Consider the following 23178-nt stretch of genomic DNA (forward strand, 5'->3'; position numbering starts at 1 on the left):
ATTAAAACATTAGATGATAATCACCTATTTTATTGCATTTTTCAGGGGGTTAATAACCTAATATTTTGAATGCTCCAGTTACAATGCAAGAAATGGGCTTTATGAAATATGGTGCTTGGGAAAAGCATGTAGTCGCAAGTGACATTTCTGGGCCTCAGCCCTGAAAACTAAATTATTGCTAGATGGTATTCCTCCAGCCGGAGAGAAACCTGCCCTAGACTGGTGGGAGACAAAAGACTCCCACTTAACAAAGCAATTCAGTACAGGAGCTCAAGAAATGGAAAAGAAAGGCACTTAATTACCTGACAAGAGATAAGAGCTCTGGGTCTGGGACTGGAGGACCCTGCTCCATGGCCTAACTCTTCTACTCCCCAACTATGTTACCCGAGAGCAAACTTATTAACTTGTCTGAGCCTTAACTTTCTCATCTGTAAAATAGGCTTAGCTATATTTAGCCCATCTGCTTCCCAGGGTCGAGGAGAGGGAAGGACTTGGTTAGATCATTTCTCTAACATACGTAGATAATACTATCTCACATTTATATAGAACTTTGCAGTTGGTTTGGGAGATTTGAGACATCACCGGATACCAGAAAACCCAGGTTTCTGGGCACCCAACTCAGGAGCCCCTGCTTTTTTGTGTGGTGACATTTGCAAAGGCGGAATAAAGCAAGACTATTGCCACCTCCTCTGGGAGACGGCATCTCTTAGTGAGGTTTAAGATCACATTAGTTTTGCTGTTGGCCATGAAACAGGATAAAAGCATCAGAGGGCTGGAAGGACCCTTAGCCACCATCTTTTCACAAGTAAGTAAAGTGAAGTCCGGTGTGATTACGTGACTTGCCTGCAGGGACAAAGCTAATGTAAGGTGGGATTCGAACTCAGGTTATTCTGACTACAAGTCCAGATCTCCATCTACTACATCTCATAGTCTCACGCCAACCCAATTATGTTGACCTTGTGGTCCACTAAACACCCTAGATCTTTGTTGAATAAACTATAGCTAGCTATCCTGCCTCCATCTTGGATCTGGGAAGTCCATTTTTTTTTAACCCAAATGCAAGGTTACATTTATGTCTATTACATTTGATTTGGCCTGATGTGGAAAGATCTTTTTGTATTCCGCCTCTCATCCAACTGTCTTCCCAGGCTCTGTGTCCTCACTCAACAAAGCTGTTAAGTTAACGTGGGGTAGGGAGAGTCATTCTAGGCGGAGGAAGAGTTTGGGCCAAGGCAGAAAAGGACAAAATCAAGGGCTGGCTCTGGGGAAGTGTGACTATAATTGAGGTTGGTTAGCACGAAGGAGACACAGAGGGAAATCCTCAGAAATAAGCCCAGAAAGGCAGCTTTAGGGCCAGATTGTGGAAATCAAAGAGCTGTCCTAGGCTCACTAAGGCAGTGGGGAGTTGCTGAAGTGTCTGAGTCATACCACACAGGCTGCTGCCCACTTTCCATATGCATAAAGTTGGACCTGAATGGGATTTACCTCCAAGAGGAGGTCAGACATGCCTCCATTCAAACAGGAGGAGAGGGATAAGACCTAGACCACGACTTGGGAACTCCCAGACAAGGACACTCCCTCCACTAATGCAGGGCAACACCTTCTCTACAAAGAAAAGTCTTGGAGATTTCCCTGGGACACCATGAGGACAAATGACTGGATCATAGGATATAGAGCAAGTGTGTGCAGGGTTTTCTGGGCTTGAAGGCCAGCTCTCAATCTGCTAGATCGGTGGTGTCAAACTCAAATAGAAATGGGGGATGCTACACTAGATAAGAAGATGCCTATGGGCTGCATGTTGACATTTTAAAAACATACTTCCTGAAACCCTCCACCACTAACCACAGGCTTGGATGAATAGGATAGCTTTTCCACCCTTATAGTTCATGTAAAGGGTAGCAAGGTGGCACAGTAGAAAGAGCACTGGCACTGGAGTCACGAAGACCTGAGTTCAAATTCAGCTTCAGACATTTATTAGCTACATGACCCAGGGCAAGTCACTTAACCCTGTGTGCCTCAGTTTCCTCATCTATAAAATGAGCTGGAGAAGGAAGTGGCAAACCACTACAGTGTCTCTGTCAAGAAAACCCCAAATGGGATCACAGAGAGTCAGACTCAACTGAAATGACTAGACAAAAACAAAAGTCCATACAAACGCATAACTTCTTTGTTTAGGATTCCAGGCCCTCCATGATTGAACAATGTATGAGACTACTCACATTCTCTAAGAAGACACAGAGTTTGATCCTTTGCACTTTGCATTTCCTATGCCTGGAATGCCTCCTCTTCCAATAATCAATAATAACAGATGCAGCAAGAAGACAATGCCATGTGACAAGATTCTTGTGGTTCCTGTCTTTTGCTCAATGTGCTAATTTTCCCAGTGTTGTGTCATCTACACATTTGCTCAGCCTGCCATTTGTGCATGTGGAAAAGTCATTTCAGGATTTAGAGTTCAAAGGGACCTTAGGGTTTAACTCACCCATTTTACAGATGTTGAAAATGAGGTCTGTGTTGCCCAAAGTTACAAGATTCAAACGAAGGTCCAATGACCCCCCCACCCCCACCCCCAGCTTCCCAAGTTCAGAGCTCTTTGTACTGTTTCTCCCCAAGCCAAAAGATGTCAGATCTGGAGTCAAATGATCCAGGGGTTCAAATCTCACTTCGGATATTAAATACCTGTGAAACCTGGCTAAGTTCACCTCTCTGGGCCTCAGTTTCCTCATTTGTGAAATGAAGAATTTGGACTAGATGACCTCTCAAGTTCCTTCCAGCTCCAAATCTGTGATCCCATCAAAATTTTTAAAATTTATTTTTTTGTGAGTTCGTGCAAATATTGCTCAAGCATGGGAAGTTTGAGGAAAACATGTCTAATTCCTACAGAGACAAAGTTAAAGCCTTCTCTGATCTTCCCCATGGGGGTGTAGTCTCTCCCTCCTTGGTCCTTTCATGTCCATTTTTTACCTCTTCTCATTACCCATGCACATGCCCCCCTACTATTATGGTTGTCTGGGTACATGTCTCCACTCCCTTATCACAGGTCTGAGGACAAGAGCTCTGTCTTCTGTGCATGCCCCCCAAAGCCTGCACTGGGTCAGAGAAGACGTGCCTTCCATCCCAGATTCCTCTGCTGGTTTGTGTCTCGTTCACTAACATGGCACTTAATTTAAGGACTGATGCCTGAATGGCAAGTATGTTGACATTAATATCTCCGAAGGGAGGACGCAGAAGTAACACAGCGTCATTGTCAACAATTAAGGAAATGAACATGACATTTAAATTGCAGATTCCTATGGCGATGGAAGCACAATATTATTACTGAATTTTTCCAGTGCAGTGGCTCTCTCTCTCTCTTTATGCTTCTGTCAGGAATAATGGATACGGGTGGGTGCGATATACTCACATTTTCCTTTGGGCATTAGGAGCTCAATGAATACTTTTGGTTATCTGGTATTATTTCCATCCCACAGTAGGGAAACTGAGGCAGGACAAGTTACAAGCCTTGCCCAAGGTCACACAGCCAGTAAGCAGAAGATCCAAGATAAGGACATAAGTCTTTAGGCTTACTGCCTGAAATGCATAGACTGTTCATTAGTTTAAAATAGCATTTAAGTATTCATAATATTACTGAAATAATTAATAGCTGATTATTATATTATCTCCTAAGTTTATAGACAATTTACAAAATGCTTTCAAATACATGGTCTCATTTGTCCCTCACAATATGGGGGCAGTAAACCAGTCTAGGACACCATAGGTGCTTAATAAATGTTTACTGACTGACTAATGAGGCAGGAATTACCATCCTCATTTGACAGAAGGAGAAATTGAAGCTCACAGAGGTTGAATTTTCCCTCTGTGCTGATGGTTGGACAGCTCAGACAGAGTGTATGCAGGGCTCTCTCTACTGCACCAGACTAGCTCCCTAAGCTGTGTCCCTCACCTCTAGAATGGCCTTCTTGTTTGCCTTTGCATTGGATTTCAGAGAATCACAAGATTTTAGAGCTGAAGCTGCCCACCTCTTAAGGCAGTCCATTCCACTCTGGGGGCAGCCGCCATGGCTGGGAAGCTTTCCTGACTTCATGCTGCCATTTTTCTTTTCTGCAACATTCACTCACTATTCCCAAGTTCTTCCCTGTGGGGTCTTTCATTGGCACCAGCTAGAAACCATGCATCTGGGCCATCCAGAGTATCTATGGAAACATCTATGCCAAAGGATTTATAAACGCCAGAGGTTAGTCCCCGAAGCGGTCCCAAACATGCTGGCAATGATGATGATGGTGATGATGATGATGGTGATGACAGCTGGCCTGAGTACCACAACCTAAGGTTTTCAAAGTGCTTAGTAGATTCTCTATTGATAATAAAAGCTTTGTTTTTGCATTTATTTTAGGTTTGCAAAGTTGTTCCTCACAACAATCCCTGAGAGGTAGGTGTGATTATTACCTCCATTTAACAGATGACAGAACTGAGACAGACAGAAGTTAAGTGACTTCCCTCTAGGGTCATACAGCTAGTAAGTGTCTGAGGAGAGATTCAAACTCAGGTCTTTCTCACTCCAGATTTAACACTCTATCGACATACAATAGGAAACCTAAAGGCTATCTTGTAAAACAGTGATATATTCTCTCTCTCTCTCTCTCTCTCTCTCTCTCTCTCTCTCTCACACACACACACACACACACACACACTCACAAAATAAAAATATGTCTTTTTAGCTCTGTTGCAATAATAAATATATTGCCAGATGAAGGGGAGTCTGGCAGATCAAATGAGAAGTGTCCTCTAAACTGAACCCAAACTGAATGCTTTTGAAGCCTTTTATGTATTAAACTAACAGAAAAAAAATATAAATAAGCCACATAGCTTCACCTTCCTAGATAAGAGTCAGAAAGTAGCCCACATGCCTCTAGCGGCATTCCTCACCCATTTGAAATCAGGAAACACTGGAAATCCCCCAAGTGCGTCCCCTTCTCTATGATTTTCTAGATCAAAGAGTTCAGATAAGCACCTGGGCTTTCTGGATCCTTAAGTGAGTGAAGCTAATTAGCAGAGATGGGATTGTGTCATATTTATAGCACTCCTCAGGAAGGTCACATGCAATTGAGTGTTGGAAAGAAGAACTTCTAAAGGGAAACCATGTCTTACATCCTGACCTGAACACCACCACCAGGCCAAAGTTGATATAAGTGGCAATATTTTTCCTCCCTAAAGGAAAGGCAATTCATTGTTTTGTAATGACTGACTCTTAAGGGAAATACAACCCCAAACTCACCAATTCAGATTGCATTGATTTGTTATATGTGCTGACATGGAAAGAAGGAAGGACACAAACATTTATTAAGCACCTACTGTGTACCAGGCACTATGCTAAGCATTTTGCACACATTTTTTCATGTGATCCTTACAACATCCCTATGAGATAGATGCTATTATTCCCATTTGGCAATTGAAGAAACTGAGGCAGGTAGAGCCTAAGTGATTTGCCCAGAGTCACACAGCTCGGTCAGTGTCTGAAGCAGGATTTGAATTCACACCTTACTGAATCCATGTCAAGCACTCTGTCTCCTGTGCCATCTTGCTATTTCCATTTACAGATGAGAAAATGATTTTTTCAGGGTCATGTGATCTGAGGCTGCCTTTGAACTCGGGTCTTCCTGACCTCAGGTCCAGCACTCTGTCCATCATACCATTTAGTCAATGGTTTCTTCCATAAGTTGGCAATAGAATTCCTTAAAGGGCTTTGGAATTTTCATGAACTCCTCCCAGGGTTGAGGTGGTACGGATGAACTTGAATTCTCAGAGGTGAGTGGTTGGTGAGGACTGTCCTGACCTCTGAGTTGAAATAGATCAGAAAAGCCTGTCCTGGCCGTATGCTGGTGATTTACTAGAACGGCGTCTTCCGTGCCCTTGGCCAAGACCTTCTTTGAGAAGCACTACCATTTGAAGATCAGTCTGTAGAGGAGAGCTGTCTGACCATCAAGGAGGAAGTGATCGGGGTAGAGAGAACCACCACTGCTGTCATCCCCATCCAACAATACATGAAGACCAAGGGGCGTTGCTAGTCCATATGCATGGAAAGCCATATGGGGCAATCTGCAGTGCCATGCCAAAGAATCGACGCAGATTATGGTGGTGGGAGTGGAGCAGAGGGAATTGAGGTGGCCATGACTGGTCCCCATAAATTACTCCTGACACTTGGGCCAGGGTCTCCGCCAATGCTGCATCTTGGGCAGCGCATGCTGAGTTAGTTACCAGACCAAACTTCACTAAGGTACAAGGAAAGAGGTTCTTTGGGTAATTGTGTGCTTGGGGAAGGGGCTAACAATTAAATTATGAAAAGTTTCAAGCCTTTTAGAAATACCCATCTATATACCAACAACCCTTTGTGAGCATACTTCTGATCAAAGTGCATTTATTTTAAAAGTTAATGAAGGGGCAGCTAGGTGGCTCAGTAGATAGAGCACAGGCCCTAGATCAAAAGGACCTTAGTTCAAATTCCAGCCTCAGATATTTACTAGCTGTGTGACCTTGGGCAAATCAGTTAACTTAGATTGCCTCCAAAAAAAAAAGTGAATGAAGAGGCCACTAAAAGTTAATGCATCGAGTTTTAGTCCTAAAGTCAGGAGGACCTGGGTTCAAGTCCTGTCTCTGATACATGCTGACTATATGACCATACAAGCTTTCAGTGCCCCAGGGCGTTTTTTAACATTGGCATCCAAAGACAAAACACTGATTTGTGTGAGGGGAGAAAGCCTATACACCAGGAAGCTCCTTATACTCTTGAGATCCAAAGGACTAAGCGCCTCCTCTTCTGTAAAAAAAAAAATAAATAAACACATAAATTCTAAAATTATATTGCTTATATGATTTCCTACTATTCAGACTTTTAAAAATTAATTCAAATTGACTTCTCCTATTGGTCTGTATTTGTGAGGCTTTAGAGTTCAAAATTTCTGGAGAAAGGACTTTTGGGTCTTAAGACTAAAGGTTGGTTGTTGTCCTTCATTCTCAAAGAGAACCAAAATGGTATCACCGTGTTGGGGCCAAGGCACAGTGTGTTTGACTGTGGCTTATCAGACCAATATGAACTCAGAAGGCTCTACCACAGGTTGGGCATAAATGGTCCATAGGTTGAATAATATGAAAAATTATGAAAAAATAGTCCACATACTGAAAAAGAGATGTAAACACACCTCCTCTCCCTACTTCACCTACAACAACTTCTCTTTAAATTCCCAGGATCCAGCATGGTATCTTCCACAAAACAAGCATGTTGGTCAACAAATACTTATTAAAGGCCCACTGTGTGTGAGTTTGTATGGTTTTCCTCAATTTTATTCTTCTAGTTTTATATTAATTTTGGTCTTTGTTTTAACAAGTTGGAGGATTGATTGCCCACATTAAGCTGCTTCAGGGAAGAATCTCACATCAGTAACATGCTCATTCTTGTCTTTTAAAATAGAATCAATCTGATTTTTTGGTTATGTGATTGGGAACTCACCATGTCTAGTGCCTGCTGATTATCTGACTGGAGAAAAGTATTCATGTTGTATAGGGGTGAAGTTTCTGTGTAGGCCACAAGCCTTTGGACTCTCTCATTTCTTATTCTTAAACCATATTTTCAGATACACTTTTATTTGCTGTCCTACTCTATGTTCACCTTTGTATCAAAGTCACTGAGTTTCAAAGTATAAACTGATTTGATTTTTCTGCACAGTAGACTGTAAAATTCAAAATATACAGTAAAATGTGACAATCAGCACAGCGGTGAAGGCCAGGGCCATTTTGATTTTGTCTGTGTACCCCCAGGGCCTAGGCAGCCCAGTATAGGAGTATATGAGTGATGCTATATTAGGTGCCAGTGGTAAAAAGAAAAAACAACATACAATCCCTATCCTCAGGGAGCTGATATTCTACTCTACTGAATGTTCTATTTACATTCTCAACATTACATTTTGCTGTATGCAACTGATGAGTTTAATTCAACAAGTGATTATTCAGACCCTACTATGTGTCAGGCACTGTAGACACAAAGACAAAAATGACAGCATTCCTGCCTTCGAAGAGCTTATATTCTATTGGAGAGGTGTAACCTGGGTGCAGAAAAGTACATAGAAATCATGTACAAAATGATATCGAGAAGGGGAGACCACTAATAATTGGGGAAAATCAGGAAAGGCTTCTAATAGGAGATAGAACCTGATGCTTTTCCTTCCCCAAATTCTCTGCTCTATAACACAACTCTCACAATCTGGCTACAACCCTCTGCTTTTAACCCAATGTTTATGAATTTTTAAAAAATGGTGTTTTACTAAAACTGGTTTCGTTTGTTATCCCATGCAGTTAATTGTATGCATCTAAAAACCTTATTCTGAGAAGGTGGTCCATTGGCTTCACCAGCCTGCCAAAGGGGATAATGATACAAAAATAGTTAAGAATCTTTGCTCTAAGAGAAACAGGTAAAACAATATGAGGAGACAGTCAAGAAGGGAGATTGTAGTCACATGGACACCGTCAAAAGATGAGTGGTCCAGAGAGCTCAGACCCAGGCCCCACCGGCCTGCTTCTGTCCACTTGGCACAGGCAGCTTTCTTACACAGAGTTATCCATCTTCTCTCCTCCCTTACAGCCTAGACAAGAAACACTGTGGTCTGGCAAGACAGGCAGGAATGGGCAGCGCTCACACTGAAGAGCATCCCAAGGACAGAGAGACAGAGAGATAATGTCCCCAGAGCAGCCAACTATACAGTTTTTGGCATATTACCTGACACCCCATCTCATGCTCTTTTCATTCCCTTTCTCAATTCCAGTAGAAAATTTGTCTCACAAGTCTCCTGCTAATGATGGAATCCCAAGACAGCCACCTTTCTTTCTTCAGCTCGCAATTACTCTGCACACGGAGCAAACAGCTTGTCAGGGGTAGTTATGGTAAAAGTTGAAAAAACTGTCACGCTGCTAACTGTGTTTTCTTGTTGTGATGCCTGATGGCAAGCGATGAATGGATCCACCGGGAAACCAAGCCAAGGATGCCTTTCTCCCTTCTTAGTGCTACTCTATTTTTAATCACATCACCATCGCCTTTGGGGCAATGACACCTTTTATAGGAATGTGTATTCATCCTAAAAGAAATTTCTTTTCCCTCCTTGCACATAAGATCACTCTCTGCTTGCTATTGCCAGGCAAGAGATCTCCCCTAAAACTTGGCTGAACAACCAACATCAATACCAGACTGGAGTATCCTCTTTTCCCCTGACATACTCTCTAGGTGATTTCATCCTTTTCCACGGGACCAATTATCAACTCTACATAGATGATGTTGAAATCTATATGTCAAACTCTAATCTCTCTCTTGAAATCCAGTCCCATGTTATCAATGGTCTACTAGACTTTTCCACCTAGATGTTCCATCAGCATCTCAGAATTTATTTCTTCCCTCTCACTCCCAAACCTGCAATATCTCCATATATTCTTTTCCTTTAATGGGAACCACCTCTTCTATTTACCTCACTCCAAAACTTTGAGAGACCCACATCTCTGCATTGACCTTCACCAACTGTATCCAGTCCACTGGCAAGTCTTATCAAGTCTACCACCACAACATGTCTTACCACTTCCATGGCTACCATACTCCAGTTTAAATTCCCATCACCTCTTTCCTAGACATCTGCAATAGTTTCCTAATTGCTTTCAGTCTCTCTCTTAGCCAGTCCATCCTCCAAAGGGTTACCAAAATAATTTTCTTAAGGCGTGAGTCTGACTATGTCACACGTCACTTTTGTTCACAAATGGTTAATGGCTCCTTCATGCACCCCTGGTATGCATTTCCTGATTCTTCAATTCCATCTTAGAAATCTTAGCTTCATAAAAAGAGACAGGGAAGAGAAGGGAAAAAGCATTTATTAAGCACCTACTATGTTTCAAGCACTGTATTGAGTATTTCACAAATATGACATCATTTGGTCCTCACAACAACACTGTGAGGTAAGGTTATCCTCATTTTATAGTTGAGGAAACTCAGGCATAAAGTTGTGAAGTGACTTATCCAAGGTCATATAGCTAGTAAGTGTTCTAGGTGGGATTTCAATTTATTTCTTTTATTTTTTACAATAAGTTTATTTGATAAAAGCCACATTTCTCAAATTTATTGGGAACTGAGCCAAATTCGTAAAAATATAAGAGCCGTTCCCCAACTGATAAATGATCAAAGGCTATGAATAGGCAGGTTTCAGTAGGAGAAATCAGAGCTATCAATAGTCAAATTTAAAAATGCTCTACAACACTATTGATTAGAGAAATGCAAATTAAAACAGCTCTGAGGTACCACTTCACATGTATCAGATTGGCTAACATGATAGAAAAGGAAAAAGACAAATGATGAAAGTGATGTGGAAAAAATGGGACACCAGTGTATTGTTAGTGGAGCTGTGAACTGGTCCAACCATTCTGGAGAACAATTTGGAATTATACCCGAAGGGCTTTAAAACTGTGCATATCCTTTTGACTCAGTATACAGCTACTATATCTGTATAGAAAAGAAATCAAAGAAAATTCAAAATATCATAGGGAAAGGACCTATGTACACAAAAATATTTATAGCAGCTCTTTTTGTGGTGGCAAAGAATTGAAAAATGGCTAAACAAGTTGTGGCATATGATTGTGATGGAATACTATTGTGTTATTAGAAATAATGAGCAGCATGGTTTCAGAAAAACCTGGGATGGCTTAGATGAACTGATGCAAAGTGAAGTATGCAGAAACAGGAAAACATTGTACACAGTAACAACATTGTAACTATGATCAACTGTGAAGTACTTAGTTACTCTGATCAAAACAATGACCTAAGACAATTCCAGAGAACCCATTATGAAAAATGCTATTGACTTCCAGAGAGAAGTGATGAAATCTGAGTGTGGACTGAAGAGAGTTTTTTCACTATGTTTTTCTTTCTTTTTTTTTGGGAGAGGGGGCAATGGCTAATATGGAAATGTTTTTGCATGATTTCACATGCATAATTGATATCATATTGCTTGCCTAGGGGAGGGGCTACAGGGAGGGAGAAAATTTGAACTTAAAACTAAACAAAAAAAGGAATGTTAAAATAACGTAGAATTATTTTAAAAATAAAACAGCAAAAACTTAGATTTTTCTGATTCCAAGTCCGACATTCTATACCCTGTACCTGTATACTCTGGCTCACATGCCATAGTTTCCATGAAACCTTTCCTGACCTCCACCCAATCTGATGCAACAAGTGAACTCCTCAGATGAATGTGCTCCAAATTTTGGGATTTTGTAACACTCAGATGTCTAAGGCTGGGTTTTGAGAAAGAAACCTAGAATGGCCTCATTTTGCAGCACAATTAGATGAGTTTTTTCAGGTGCTAATCAATGTGTACTACCACTAAAGACTTTCTTCAGAAGACTTTGGGGAAGGGAGAATCACCATCTCATGCTCACTCACCCATAGAAGCTTTTAGGGGAGTTTGTGACACTTTTGGATTCTCTCTCTCCCCATCCCTTCTTCTCCCCAAGAAAGAGAAAGTCTTTGTTGCTTACTAAGGGGCCCACAGTGCAGGAAAGGAAAGTATTTTTGGGCAGTGGGATGTGGAGAAGAGAGACAAGCAGCTATATTATGAATCTGTCAATCCTGTCAAGATTTCCTTTCAAAAAGATAAAAGTTAGATTTTCAAGTGATAGACATGAGGGAGGGGGATGCTGTTTTAATGTCCTTTAGTTTGTTGCAACATGGAGACAAACATTCTTTTGAGGGCGGAGGGGATTGTTAAAAATAATAGAAAGCAGTTAAGACCAGATCATAGCTTTAAAAATATATATGCTTTTTAAACTTGCTTTTAAAGATGGGGTCCCTTTGGTCTATACCTTTCTATATCTGATTAGAGATGATCAAAGATATTGGGACTGACTACATTTCAGTGTCAAATCACTTGCCTGGGGTTATTAAAAGATAATGGATAAGTCTGGATGAGCAGCGATTGGAAATGGCTAATTCAGTCTTCCAGATCTTCTTTTCCTGAATCAATCTTGAGACCTTCCAGCCTGGGCTCAAGTGACCTCTGTGACCTGACCTCCCACTTACCCCCTCCCCAATTGTTCTTTACATGTTAAGTACTCAAAATATATACTTTGCATATATCTCTTATTCATCTTGTATTTATCTTGTTTACACATAGAAAGTAAGTGCCTATGAGGCAGAGGTTTTTTTTTAATAATTTTATTCCTAATACACAAACACAGAGGCAGGTGAGGAATATTTCCTGAATAAGGAAAAGAATTCTTCCTGCACCATAAGTCCAGGCAACACAATAAATAAAGGCTTATCAATTTGAAATGATCCAATAGAGTGACTGTAGCATTCATACCTTCGAACCAGAGGTCCCACTGCTAGAATTATATACCAAGGAGGGCAATGACCAAACGAGAGGGGCTCCCTCTTTCTCTCCCTTTCTTCTCTCTCATTCTCTCTCGCTCCCTTTCCCTCCCTCTCCCTCTCTTTTCCTCTCTTTCCCTATCTTTTTTCTCTTTCTTTCTCCCATTCTCTCCCTCCATCCCTCCTCTTACCTCTCCATTTTCCTTCCTCCCTCCCTCTCCTCCCTCTCCCTGTATACACACACACACACACACACACACACAAATATAAATTCCCACATATATGGCAACACTTTTTGTGTTAGCAAAGAACTAGAAACGGAGTAGATGCCCATTGATTAGGGGAATGGCTAAACAAACTGGGACCCATTAATAACAATATAACGGAATATTACTGTACTATAAGAAATGGCAAATATGAGGAATTCAGGGAAGCATAGGAAGACGGGAGAAGTGATGCAGAGCGAAGAGAGCAGAGCCAATAGAACAAATGCACATAAAAATGGAAGGAACGATCACAAAACAATTTAACTGGAATGCTGAGAAATGATTAAGAACAGGTGTGGTCCCAAAGAAGTGCGAGAGAACCCTCGTCCCCCAGCTCCTTCACAGAGGTTGGGGTCCAGATGCATGATTCACTGCATCGCAAGTAAGATCTCTTCAATCTGTTTATCAATTGTATTAAACTTTTTAGAGCATAGAACCTGGAGTCAGGAAGAGACCTGAGTTCAGATCCAGCCTCAGACACTTTCTAGCTCTGTCACCCTGGGCAATTCACTGAACCTTTTTCTGACTCAGTTTGCTCACCTCTTTTCTGGGGTTTTTGTGAAGCTCCAGTGAGATAATATTTGTAAAGTGCTCTGAAAACCTTAAAAGATGTTGTAGAGATGTGAGCTATTATTAGGATTATTCCACTTTGGAAGTGTGGAGCCATAAGGCATGGCTCTCTGTAGGAGGAGGGCATGAGGGGAATGAAATCTACTTGAGTATATTTCATTGAGTAAACACAAAATAAAACAGAATCTTTTAAAATAAATAAATAAAACCTTACATTCATGTGATACTTTTACAAAGTTCTTTCTTCCTCATTACTTCATTTGTGCTGGCTTACACCCCTTGGAGATAAGCAGAGCTGGGATTATGAGCCCCATTTGTCAGATGAAGAAGCTGAGCCTCACAGAGGGTGAAGTGACCTGTTTCCCAGTGAGTTCACAGAATCATAAGACCTGGGTTCAAATCCAAGGTTCCTTCTATTTCCCCATATGGCTGGGGTTCTTTAGGTCGTATCTAAATGCTCTGATCTCTGCGGTCCAGAGAGTTACTCACCTGGAATAAATGGTGATTTGTAAGGCCTTTTAGTTACCATGGAAATTGGATGGAACTAGACTTAGCTGCCAATCACCTCTGTCTTTATTCCTATGGACAATAATCTACCTCTTATAAAGGAGCTACTGAGCTCCCTCACGATCGCAGGAACTGAACTGGCCATGCTGGAAACCCAATTTATCAAGTCTCCTCGAACACAATTGCTGGGGTGCATCATAATTTAGGGATTTTATGCAATTCTTCCTTTTTAGAAACAATTTTTTTAAAAGCCCCTTTAATGTGATGTTGAGACTAGAGGATACCAGTAGTGGAATCAGAGGAAACGAGACTAATACTGAGCAGCAGCAGCAGAATATGTATTGATCTTCCTATGCAAGTTTTTCTATCATCATTACCAAGCCAGGAACACTATGAAGGGCATAATTGTTTATGTTCCATCAAATTAGCAGGTAACCCAGATACTTTAACCAACTTCCAATGAGAATCCTTGCTGTTCCTGAGGACAGTATTTGGACAATTTAAACATTTATTTCTTTCGGGAAGGACAAAATAACTTAGAAAGACTATCAAAAACTACGGAGGATAATGACGCCAAATGAATGATGAGGGACCTACTATTTCTCTCAAATCTGCAAATCTGATTTTTACTTCTATATTCTTCCCAGCTATTTGGGAATCTAATATTTATAGGTTGTCCACGTCATTTTATTTTCTCCTTCCTTCCCTTCCTCTGCCAAATATGGGTTTGCTGAAGTGATCTTAGGAATCTTCTCGCTCTCTGAATAAGAGGGTTGGATTGGATAACTTCTGAATTCTTATCTAGTGTAAATTCTATGCTGATATGATCTAATCTCTTGGTGATTAGTTGGTATATAAGCCCCATAAGGGCACAGAGTGTTTCATTTTTGTATTGTATACCTCACATAGTTTTCCAGCTATCCCTTTCTTTGACTCCTATTCACATGCTGCTAAATAGAGCAGGAAGACATCAGGGGATTGGTGGATAGGTCCAGTGAGGAGTTTGCTGGTAAATATTTAACAAACAACTCTACAGGAAAAAAATGGCAAACATTTAACAACCAACTCCCCAGGGGGAAAAAAAAGCCCTGATTTATTGTGTTTGCTGATTTCTGAGGTGTAAATGCTACCACTTAAAATTTAACAATTGAGCCTATGTGAGTTATCTCTAGCACACCACTGCGTCCACTACAGATTTATGTTACATAATCTCAGTGGGGCCTTCACTGCTGGGTGCTGATTAGAAACAAAGACCAAAGTCATAGGAGAACAGATTTAGAGTTAGCAGAGGCTTGAGAGTTGGTTCTGACCAACCGCCCATTTTAGACACAGCTGCCAAAGTTCGTTTCCTAAAGCACAGATGTGACCATGCCACTCACTCCCCTGATTCAAAAGCTTTTATTGCTTAAAAGTATATAATGCAAACTCATTTGTCTGGTATTTAAAACCCTCCATAACCTGACTCTAGCCTACTCTTCTAGTTTTATTACACGTTTCTTTATGCATTTTTCCATAGATACTTTGGTCCAGCCAAACTGGGCTTGCTCATGTTCCTCGCATAACACTGTATCTCTTACTACTGTAGCCCCAGCACCTGGTATACAGTAGGTTCTTAATAAATGCTTACTTATTTTGATTGAGTGATGGTAGATGAGAAATTTGAGGCCCAGGGAAGAGGAACCCCTTTTCAAGGTCACAAAGGTAGTAAATGGAAGAACTTAGCTTTGAATCTAGGTCTTATGACCCCCAAACCCAGAATTCTTTGTGTTGCATTATACTGACTCTCTTACTCCCCTCTAAGGAGTCCAGTCAAACAATTAATTGTTTTTGAAGGAGAAACATAGCTCTTTAAGGGCATTTATTAAGGGCTTACTATGTGCCAGGTACCATGCCTAGTACAGAGCAGGTGCTTAATAAATTTTGCTGAATGACTATTTTGTACCTACGCACTCATATGGAGCATTGGTTAGCAGATAGATAATCAGTGTCCCATGCTGTTGAGGGCCAGATCTCTTCCTGGAAGAATTCACAAGAGGTTTTTAAAATAGAAAAGATGCCAAGATAATGAGGCACAAAAAAATCTTGAGAAAATTCCTTCCATTTAGTGCCAGAATTCAATATGAATCCAATACAGTGGTCAGTGAATCGATGTAGATTCCACGAGTGTTTTAGGGAATAGGGGAGACTCAAAATATGAACAACACTAGGTAAAGCCAGAGACTTCAGAACCAAGCAACAAAATCATAACAGTTCAGGGGTATCCCAAGGAAATTTTTGCACATCTGCTGTATTCTCTAGTGAAACCTACACAGTGATTCCATTGTGGTAGAAACCAACCTACCTTCTTGCTCAGGATATAGGCTTGCTGTCCAGGTGAATTTACAGAATCAAGGAGAACCTAGAGTGATTTCTTCAAAGGTAGGCTTTTTGAGGGTGTTATCATTTAACCCCAGTTTTTTATTTCTGCCATTATATGACTCTGAAAAGAGGGCAATTAATTCCTAATGCTATTTGTTTCCATCTAACACTGTCTGCTGGTTTTAGACTACCAGTCAGAAGAAGGAAGAAAAAAATGTTGGTTAAGCTCGAAGGCGTTAGCTAATGTCTAAAGACAATCCTCTGAAAAGGTGTGATGTTTTATCACAGCAGTATAGATGGAAAGGGAGATTTATTGTGGTACCTAACTGTCATTTCTGTTGATGTCTTTGGAATTCTAATTAGATTATTAAAACTTTGCAAATCATTACATTAAGCCCAGACTCCCACTGCTGGCTGCCACAAGGGTACTTTTGAAATTAGAGGATCTTGGTGTCATCGCTAATGATGCATTACTGATAATAAAGTTGCAAGAAAATTCCTCCAATAAAATTCAGCCGCTAAGAGAGACAATACATTCATCTTTTCTTCTCCACCTGTAATGAGCTTGGGGATAATAAGGTGGATGTAGGAAAAACAGCCAGCAGCCCAGTGTGTGCCTGTGTGTGTGTATGTACACATATGTTCATAGGGATATATGTGTATATATACCACACCTGTTGTTTCATGTGTATATGGCAGAATTATCTGGCATAGTGGATAGAGAGGCAGCCTTGGAACTAGGAACACAAGGGTACCTCACTCATGACATACGAGCTGTGTGGCTTTGGAAAAATCACGTAACCTCAGCATTTCTAAAATGATAAATTGCAGAGAAATGTGCTGACCTGCAATGGTGGAGGGAGTTTCTATACCAGGGAGTTCCCTATACTAAGGAAATGACAAGTCCAGTCCCTAACCACCTATCATATACTACTAGAACTAATACTAGCACTAGCTACTATATATATAGATACTATATGCCAGTCACTATGCTAAGTATTTTACAATTACTATAACATTCGATCCTCACGACAACCCTGCAGGTAGGTGCTATCATCATCCCCATTTTACAGGTGAGGAAATTGAGGCAAAAAGAGGGTGACTTGCCCAGGCTCATACAACTAGTTTCTGAGGCTGGATTTGAACTCAGATCTTTCTGACTCCAGGTCTGGCACTTTATCCACTGAAACACCTAACTGCCCCTAACTTCACAAATCCATATACATGCACATATATAATGTATGTATATAAACACACACATATTTCAGTACCCTAATGATGCTCATCAGCTGAAAAAAAGGATAATTAATATGATCAGCTGGAGGTTTCAGCATCAGCTCCCAAAATGTCAAAGACAAATAAAGTAACTTATAAATGAGCAGAAACTTGAAAGGAGAGTATTTTTAGAACAAGCGTAAGACAAGTATCAGGTGTGAAGTATCTGGTACTAATAGGAATGATCTATGGGCCTGGCCTGTAGTTGATAAAGAGTACATTCCTAAGCAGTGTCTGAAAAGAAACAAATAGCTTCCTGTTAGCCTGAGCCCGGGAGGGGAGGGGGGACTAACAAATGGGTCTACCTTCTACCAATGAAATCGTGGTGTTAATGCCCTTAGACATCACTGAATGAAAAATCCGTGCTTCCACATGTCCTCTGAAGGGTGACCCCATCCCTTTCGGCTGAGATTCCAGCCCTGCTCCTTTTTCCAGCCAAAGAAAGTTGAATTATCTTACTTACCATGATGGACGACACCCTTCAATCCATGGATGATAGGATCCAGAGCTGGATTGTCCCTCTGACTGACCTACATGGAAAGGACACACGATTGGTGAAATCTCATCTGGCATCAGACACAACAGTCTGTGTTTAATCTTCTAAAGAGAGGGTGGTCATGTGGGGAGATGTTATCAAGTAAGCTGCTTAGTTCTCACATACATACACACATATATGTATGTAATATATATGCATGTATGTATGTATATGATGGCTCCCACCAAATGTTTGAGATTTATGATGTAATAAAATAGAAGGAATCCAAAGAAAAAAATTCCCAGAATACACTACAACATGAGAAATTATATATATATATATATATATATGTATGTATATATACATACACACACAAAAAAAGACAAAAGACGGACCTTGCCCTCAAGGAAATAATAATAATCACAGTGAAATGAGAAATATCCCAGCCTCAACAAAGCCCCTGGGATTTTTCTCCAGCTCTATGTGTGTATGTGTGTGTGTTTATACTTAAAGCTTTGTCAGATAAAAGTCATTGAAAAGGTATCAGAATAATCTATTACTTGCTGAATGTTTTATTAACTCCTCAGTCTTTTTACTCCATCCATTTCATGCCCACTAACGGCATTATGTCCCCCAAGGCTCTGTCCTGAGCCTTCTTCTTTTTTCTTTCCATAGACCCTCACTTAGAGACATCATCAGCTCCCTTGGGTACTATTACGACCTCTATTCAAATGTTTCCCAGTTCTATATATCCAGCCTCAGTCTCTTCCCCAGGCTCCAGTTTTCCACCATCAACTACCAATTAGTGGATATTTTGGAGTCACCTCAAACTCAACATTCTCCAATGAGAATTTACTAATTGTCTTCTTCCCCCAACTTGGTCCTCTCCTAAACTTCTGCATCACTCTTAAGGACACCACCATCTTCTCTATCACCCAAGTTCACAACCTTGGGGTCATCCTTGACTCTCTGACCGCCATTCACGTCACACGTCTTAACGTGTGAAATTCTGTCTCTATTTCCACAACATCTGTTGTGCCGGCTCTTCACAGAGTAATCACCCCAAGTCAGGTCCTTACTGACCCTTGCCTAGACTACTGCAAAAGTCTTCAAGGCCTTTCCACTCCAGTCTATTCCCACTACAATCACCAAAGTGATTTTCCTAAAACCCAAGACTGACCAAGTCACCCTTGCAGAACTCCAATGGCTCCCTATTATCTCTAGGATAGAGGAAAAACTCTTCTCTTTGGCATTTAAAGCTCTTCTCAAAATAGTTGCTGCCTATCTTTCTAGTCTTCTTACACATTACTTCCCTCCATGTATCCCAAGGCCCAGCCATAGTGGTTTACTTTCTAGTATCCCCCCACACATGTTGTGACATCTCTCGTCTCCATGATTTGCAATGGCTGGCCCCCATGCCTGGGATAACCTCCCTTTTTATATCTACCTCTTCAAATCCTTGGCTTCCTTTCAGACTCAGCTTAAGTATCACCTTCTGCAGAGGAGCATTTTCATTCTGCAGAGCAGCCGTACCTGGTTATCATGACCATGATCATGATCGATTATCCCCTCAGTGTTCTAGGATGTCTTGCTACCCAGCTAGAGGGGGTAGAAATTACCTGGCAGTCACTTTATATGTATCGTTTACATACATACACACACACACACACGCAAATACACACATGCACATACACACACATATCAATATGCACATATTTAGTGCCTACTGTGCATGTACCATTCACTGTGTTTAGTGCTGGTGATACAAAGAAAAAATGAAACAACCCCTACCCTAAAGGAGACAAAGACACCAAACATTAAACGTGAAAGAATACTAATGAGACAGTGACTTGGCCAAGGCATATTTCCAACTGAGCCCTATCAAATTTAAAACCAGAACACGAATAATGACAAATAACAACAGTAGTCACTTATATGGAGTCCTAAGGTTCAGGGAGCATACTATTAGTCTGTTTTCTTGCTGAGTAGGTTAAATGACTTGCCCAGGGTCACACACAGATAGCCAGCACCTAAGGATCCGAGTTTGAGTCTTCCTAACTCCCCTTTCTAACTCTTATTCCTTTGTGCCACCTAGCTGCCCAATACCAATTGTAAGAGTTTGTCGAAGTTTGCACTTTACATGCATTTCCTCATTTAATTCTCACAACATTCCTGTGCCAAGGGGGCTCTTCTTCTTTATTTATTTCTTATCTTTATTTCACAGATGAAGAAAAAGAGGCTCAGAGAGAGTTAAGTGATTCTGCCCAGGATCAGGGATTTGAACCCAGGCTCCTTGATTCCTTGATGACGGCCCTCTGTCATCTATGACAGGGAAGAGGAAAACAAGTCTGCCCTATCTCAGGCTACTTTTATTCTTCAATCTGAGATCAAATCAGTCCATGACTCTTTCCGCAGAGAGTTCCTGAGGAAGAGCTGGATCGCCAATTGGGCACCATTGACTTCGACTGAAAACAAAGAGGGAACATTTTGATTTGGTACAATAGAAAGACAAACATTATCATGCATTCTAATCTAGGTTCCATTTCGGATTGAAGCAGGCGTGAGGAGCTCTGTGCCTGATTATGCAGACATAGCTGCCTCCAAGCACAGCTGCCTGGACCCCAATTCTGAACAGGTGTAGAAAATGGCCTCCCCTTCCCCCACCCCCCCAATTCACCCCATCTGCTAGGTTTTGATGCTGAGTTGGACTGGGCCTTATTTGCCAATTCACTCCACCGAGTAGAGTTCAAAATAGGTAAGCAGAAGAAGGGGAGAAAGAGTACCAGAAAGCTGAGGACTATTTTCATGTATAAGAAGGACTTTTCTTGCCTTTATCCTGTGTACTTCTTGAGTTCTATGATCCCATGACACTGTAGTAGAAACGATCTTAAGAGTATGTTGGTCAGTGCTTTACAACATGGCAGAAGTGTGATACGAACCCTTCATTCACTGTTTTAATCAGAGATGCATTGGCCACTTGAGAAAAGGAACTCTGACTCATGTATATGAGGAGGATGATTTGGATGGCTTTCAGCATCCGGAGAGAGAAAAAGGCTGTTATGGAAATCCACGTCCTCTGTGTGGGCATGATCTGATTCAATGAGCTGGGCCAAATCCCTTGCTCTGGTCATTCTGGCTTTAAAGGAATCACGAGATAGAACAACAAAATGCCTTGTTTCATTTTTCTTTTTTTTAATTTGTTTTTACTGAGTATTTAACCATCAACTAAGATAAAAATATACATCAGGGAAGTGTAGTAATGCCAATTACCTACAGCCTTTAAAATATTTTTAAAAATATTCATTAATTTTAGCAAAAAAGAAAGATATTAAGTTGTAAAAAAAACTGTTCTTTGTGTCTCCTCTGGTTTTTCTGCCCCTTGTTTTCACTGAAGGTGGAACATGCCCTCTTGGTGTTCTACATCTTCATTTGGAACTCTCAGCTGAAGAAGAAATATACCAATTTAAGTTTGGATCAAGGAATGGAGAGAGCAGGAGACAGAAGGTCCTTCTCACAGTGGGCTGAGGGGCTTGGTCTCTAGACTGCTTAATATACTTTAAAATGGTGGGAGTAAGTATGAGTCTGATATCACAGGGCTTAAGCTCTTGTTCTCTTTTCTGGAAACTCAAGGTAGCTTATGGACTGCCCACACACATCTGCCCCATTTCTCTTCCTACCCCACCCCACCCCACTAGCCACACACAAGTGTTTGAGCTGCTGAATGATGATTCATTCACTCTGAGAATTAAGCAGGAGAATGAGGAGGAGCTGTCCTAATGAGTGGATGGGGGAATACAGGCCCTTTATCAATCCATCTGTTCTCTTCTTTGTGAAACTTGCATCTCAGCCTTCTGACTACACGATTCTGCATAGTGAAATTTGCAGATTCTTCCTTCTCCTTCCTTCTCCCTCTCCCTCCTTCCTGACCTTTTTTCCTTCCCTTTCTTCCTTCCTTCTTTCCTTCCACAAACATTTATTTCCAGACATGTTGAAAGGTGCTGGGGATATAACGACAAAACCAAAACAGTCCCTTTGTCTCCGAGAGCATTCTGTTGTTCATGGTTGGTCAGACTGATAGGAGAATAAACTTTTGGGCAAAAGACACAAGGGGAATCCAAGTTGGGATGGTTGTGTGTTCTTCTTAACAAAGAAAAAAGGATAACTTTGGTCAATATCCAGAAGGAACGAACGAATGAAAAGCATTTAATAAGCACGTATATGAGATATATTTAAAAAATTCAGATGATATTTAGAGGGAGGAACCCTGGGCTCAAGATCCACCTGAGGTGTGTCATTTCTTCATATCTTTGAAACTAATTTTCTTCAGTTGTAAGATGGGATATTAATATATATATAGGGAGGGTTGTGAAGACTAAATGAGGTAACATATATAAAGTGTTCATATATACTTTTTTGGAGATGGGGTGGATCCGTGATTTTCTTTGTTTAGGGAATTACCAGTGTGGAATCTTCCTCCACAAGAGCAGATCATGGTAATGTGAGGCTATGTGATTTGCCCAAGCCTACATAGTGTGCATCCATTGGTCTCAGAACCTGAACCTGGGTCTTTCTTGACCGAGTCTGACATTCTATTGACTTATCCATACTGCTGTCCTTTTTCTTCCTTGGTGAAATCAAGACTCTAATACATACTCCAAGTTGCTTTGAGGAATAAATGCAGTAATTTATGTAAAGTACTTATATGCTGTCATAAATGGGAGGGAGCACTATACTCACTATCAGCATAGAATAGGGGATAGAACACCGATGTTTGAGTTAGAGGAGTTGGGTTCATATCTTACTTCTGTCCTTTGCTACTGGCGTGATCTTGGATGAGTCATGCAACATTTCTAGGCTTCAACTATAAAATGAGGATATTGTACTAAGTATCGCCTAAGGTCTTTTTTTCTGATAAATTTTTGACTATTCTATAATAATTTTTGACTCATATAGCACATTAAGGTTTATGAAAACCCTGTGTGGTGGTAGCTATCATCATAGTTCAGAGAGGGTCACTGACTTGCTTAGAGTCACACCGGTAGTGTTACAAGTGGAATTCCAACACAGGTCTTCATGATTCCAAGTCCCGGGCAGACCCATGACATGCTGTCCTATACAGGTGGCATGACCACAAGCTAGTCACTTAATTTATCAAAGTCTCAGCCAACTCTCTGAGAATAAAAGCTACTAATGAGTTGCCAGTCCCCATTGGTAGAAGGAGCTTTTGCGCTGGGAGTTCACCGTGAAAGCAAAAGCCCAGATGTGAATGGCCCCAAAAGCCAAATAAAATTGTTATTGTTTTTGTTAATATCTTTATTCCAAAGGAGGGGGAAAGG

At 40.9% G+C, this 23178-nt stretch overlaps 1 protein-coding gene across 2 annotated transcripts in view; it reads right to left on the reverse strand.

The window, feature by feature from the left end:
• PTPRG (protein tyrosine phosphatase receptor type G) overlaps positions 1 to 23178 on the reverse strand; it is an 813122-nt gene that overhangs the window by 201922 nt on the left and 588022 nt on the right. For both annotated transcript variants that reach the window (XM_036737740.1, XM_036737741.1), the window contains exon 6: positions 17831 to 17897. In XM_036737740.1, coding sequence (XP_036593635.1) covers positions 17831 to 17897 — 67 coding nt within the window. The remainder of the gene's footprint in view (positions 1 to 17830; positions 17898 to 23178) is intronic.

Source organism: Trichosurus vulpecula, chromosome 9 (genome assembly GCF_011100635.1).
Source record: "Trichosurus vulpecula isolate mTriVul1 chromosome 9, mTriVul1.pri, whole genome shotgun sequence".
Taxonomy (NCBI): domain Eukaryota; kingdom Metazoa; phylum Chordata; class Mammalia; order Diprotodontia; family Phalangeridae; genus Trichosurus; species Trichosurus vulpecula.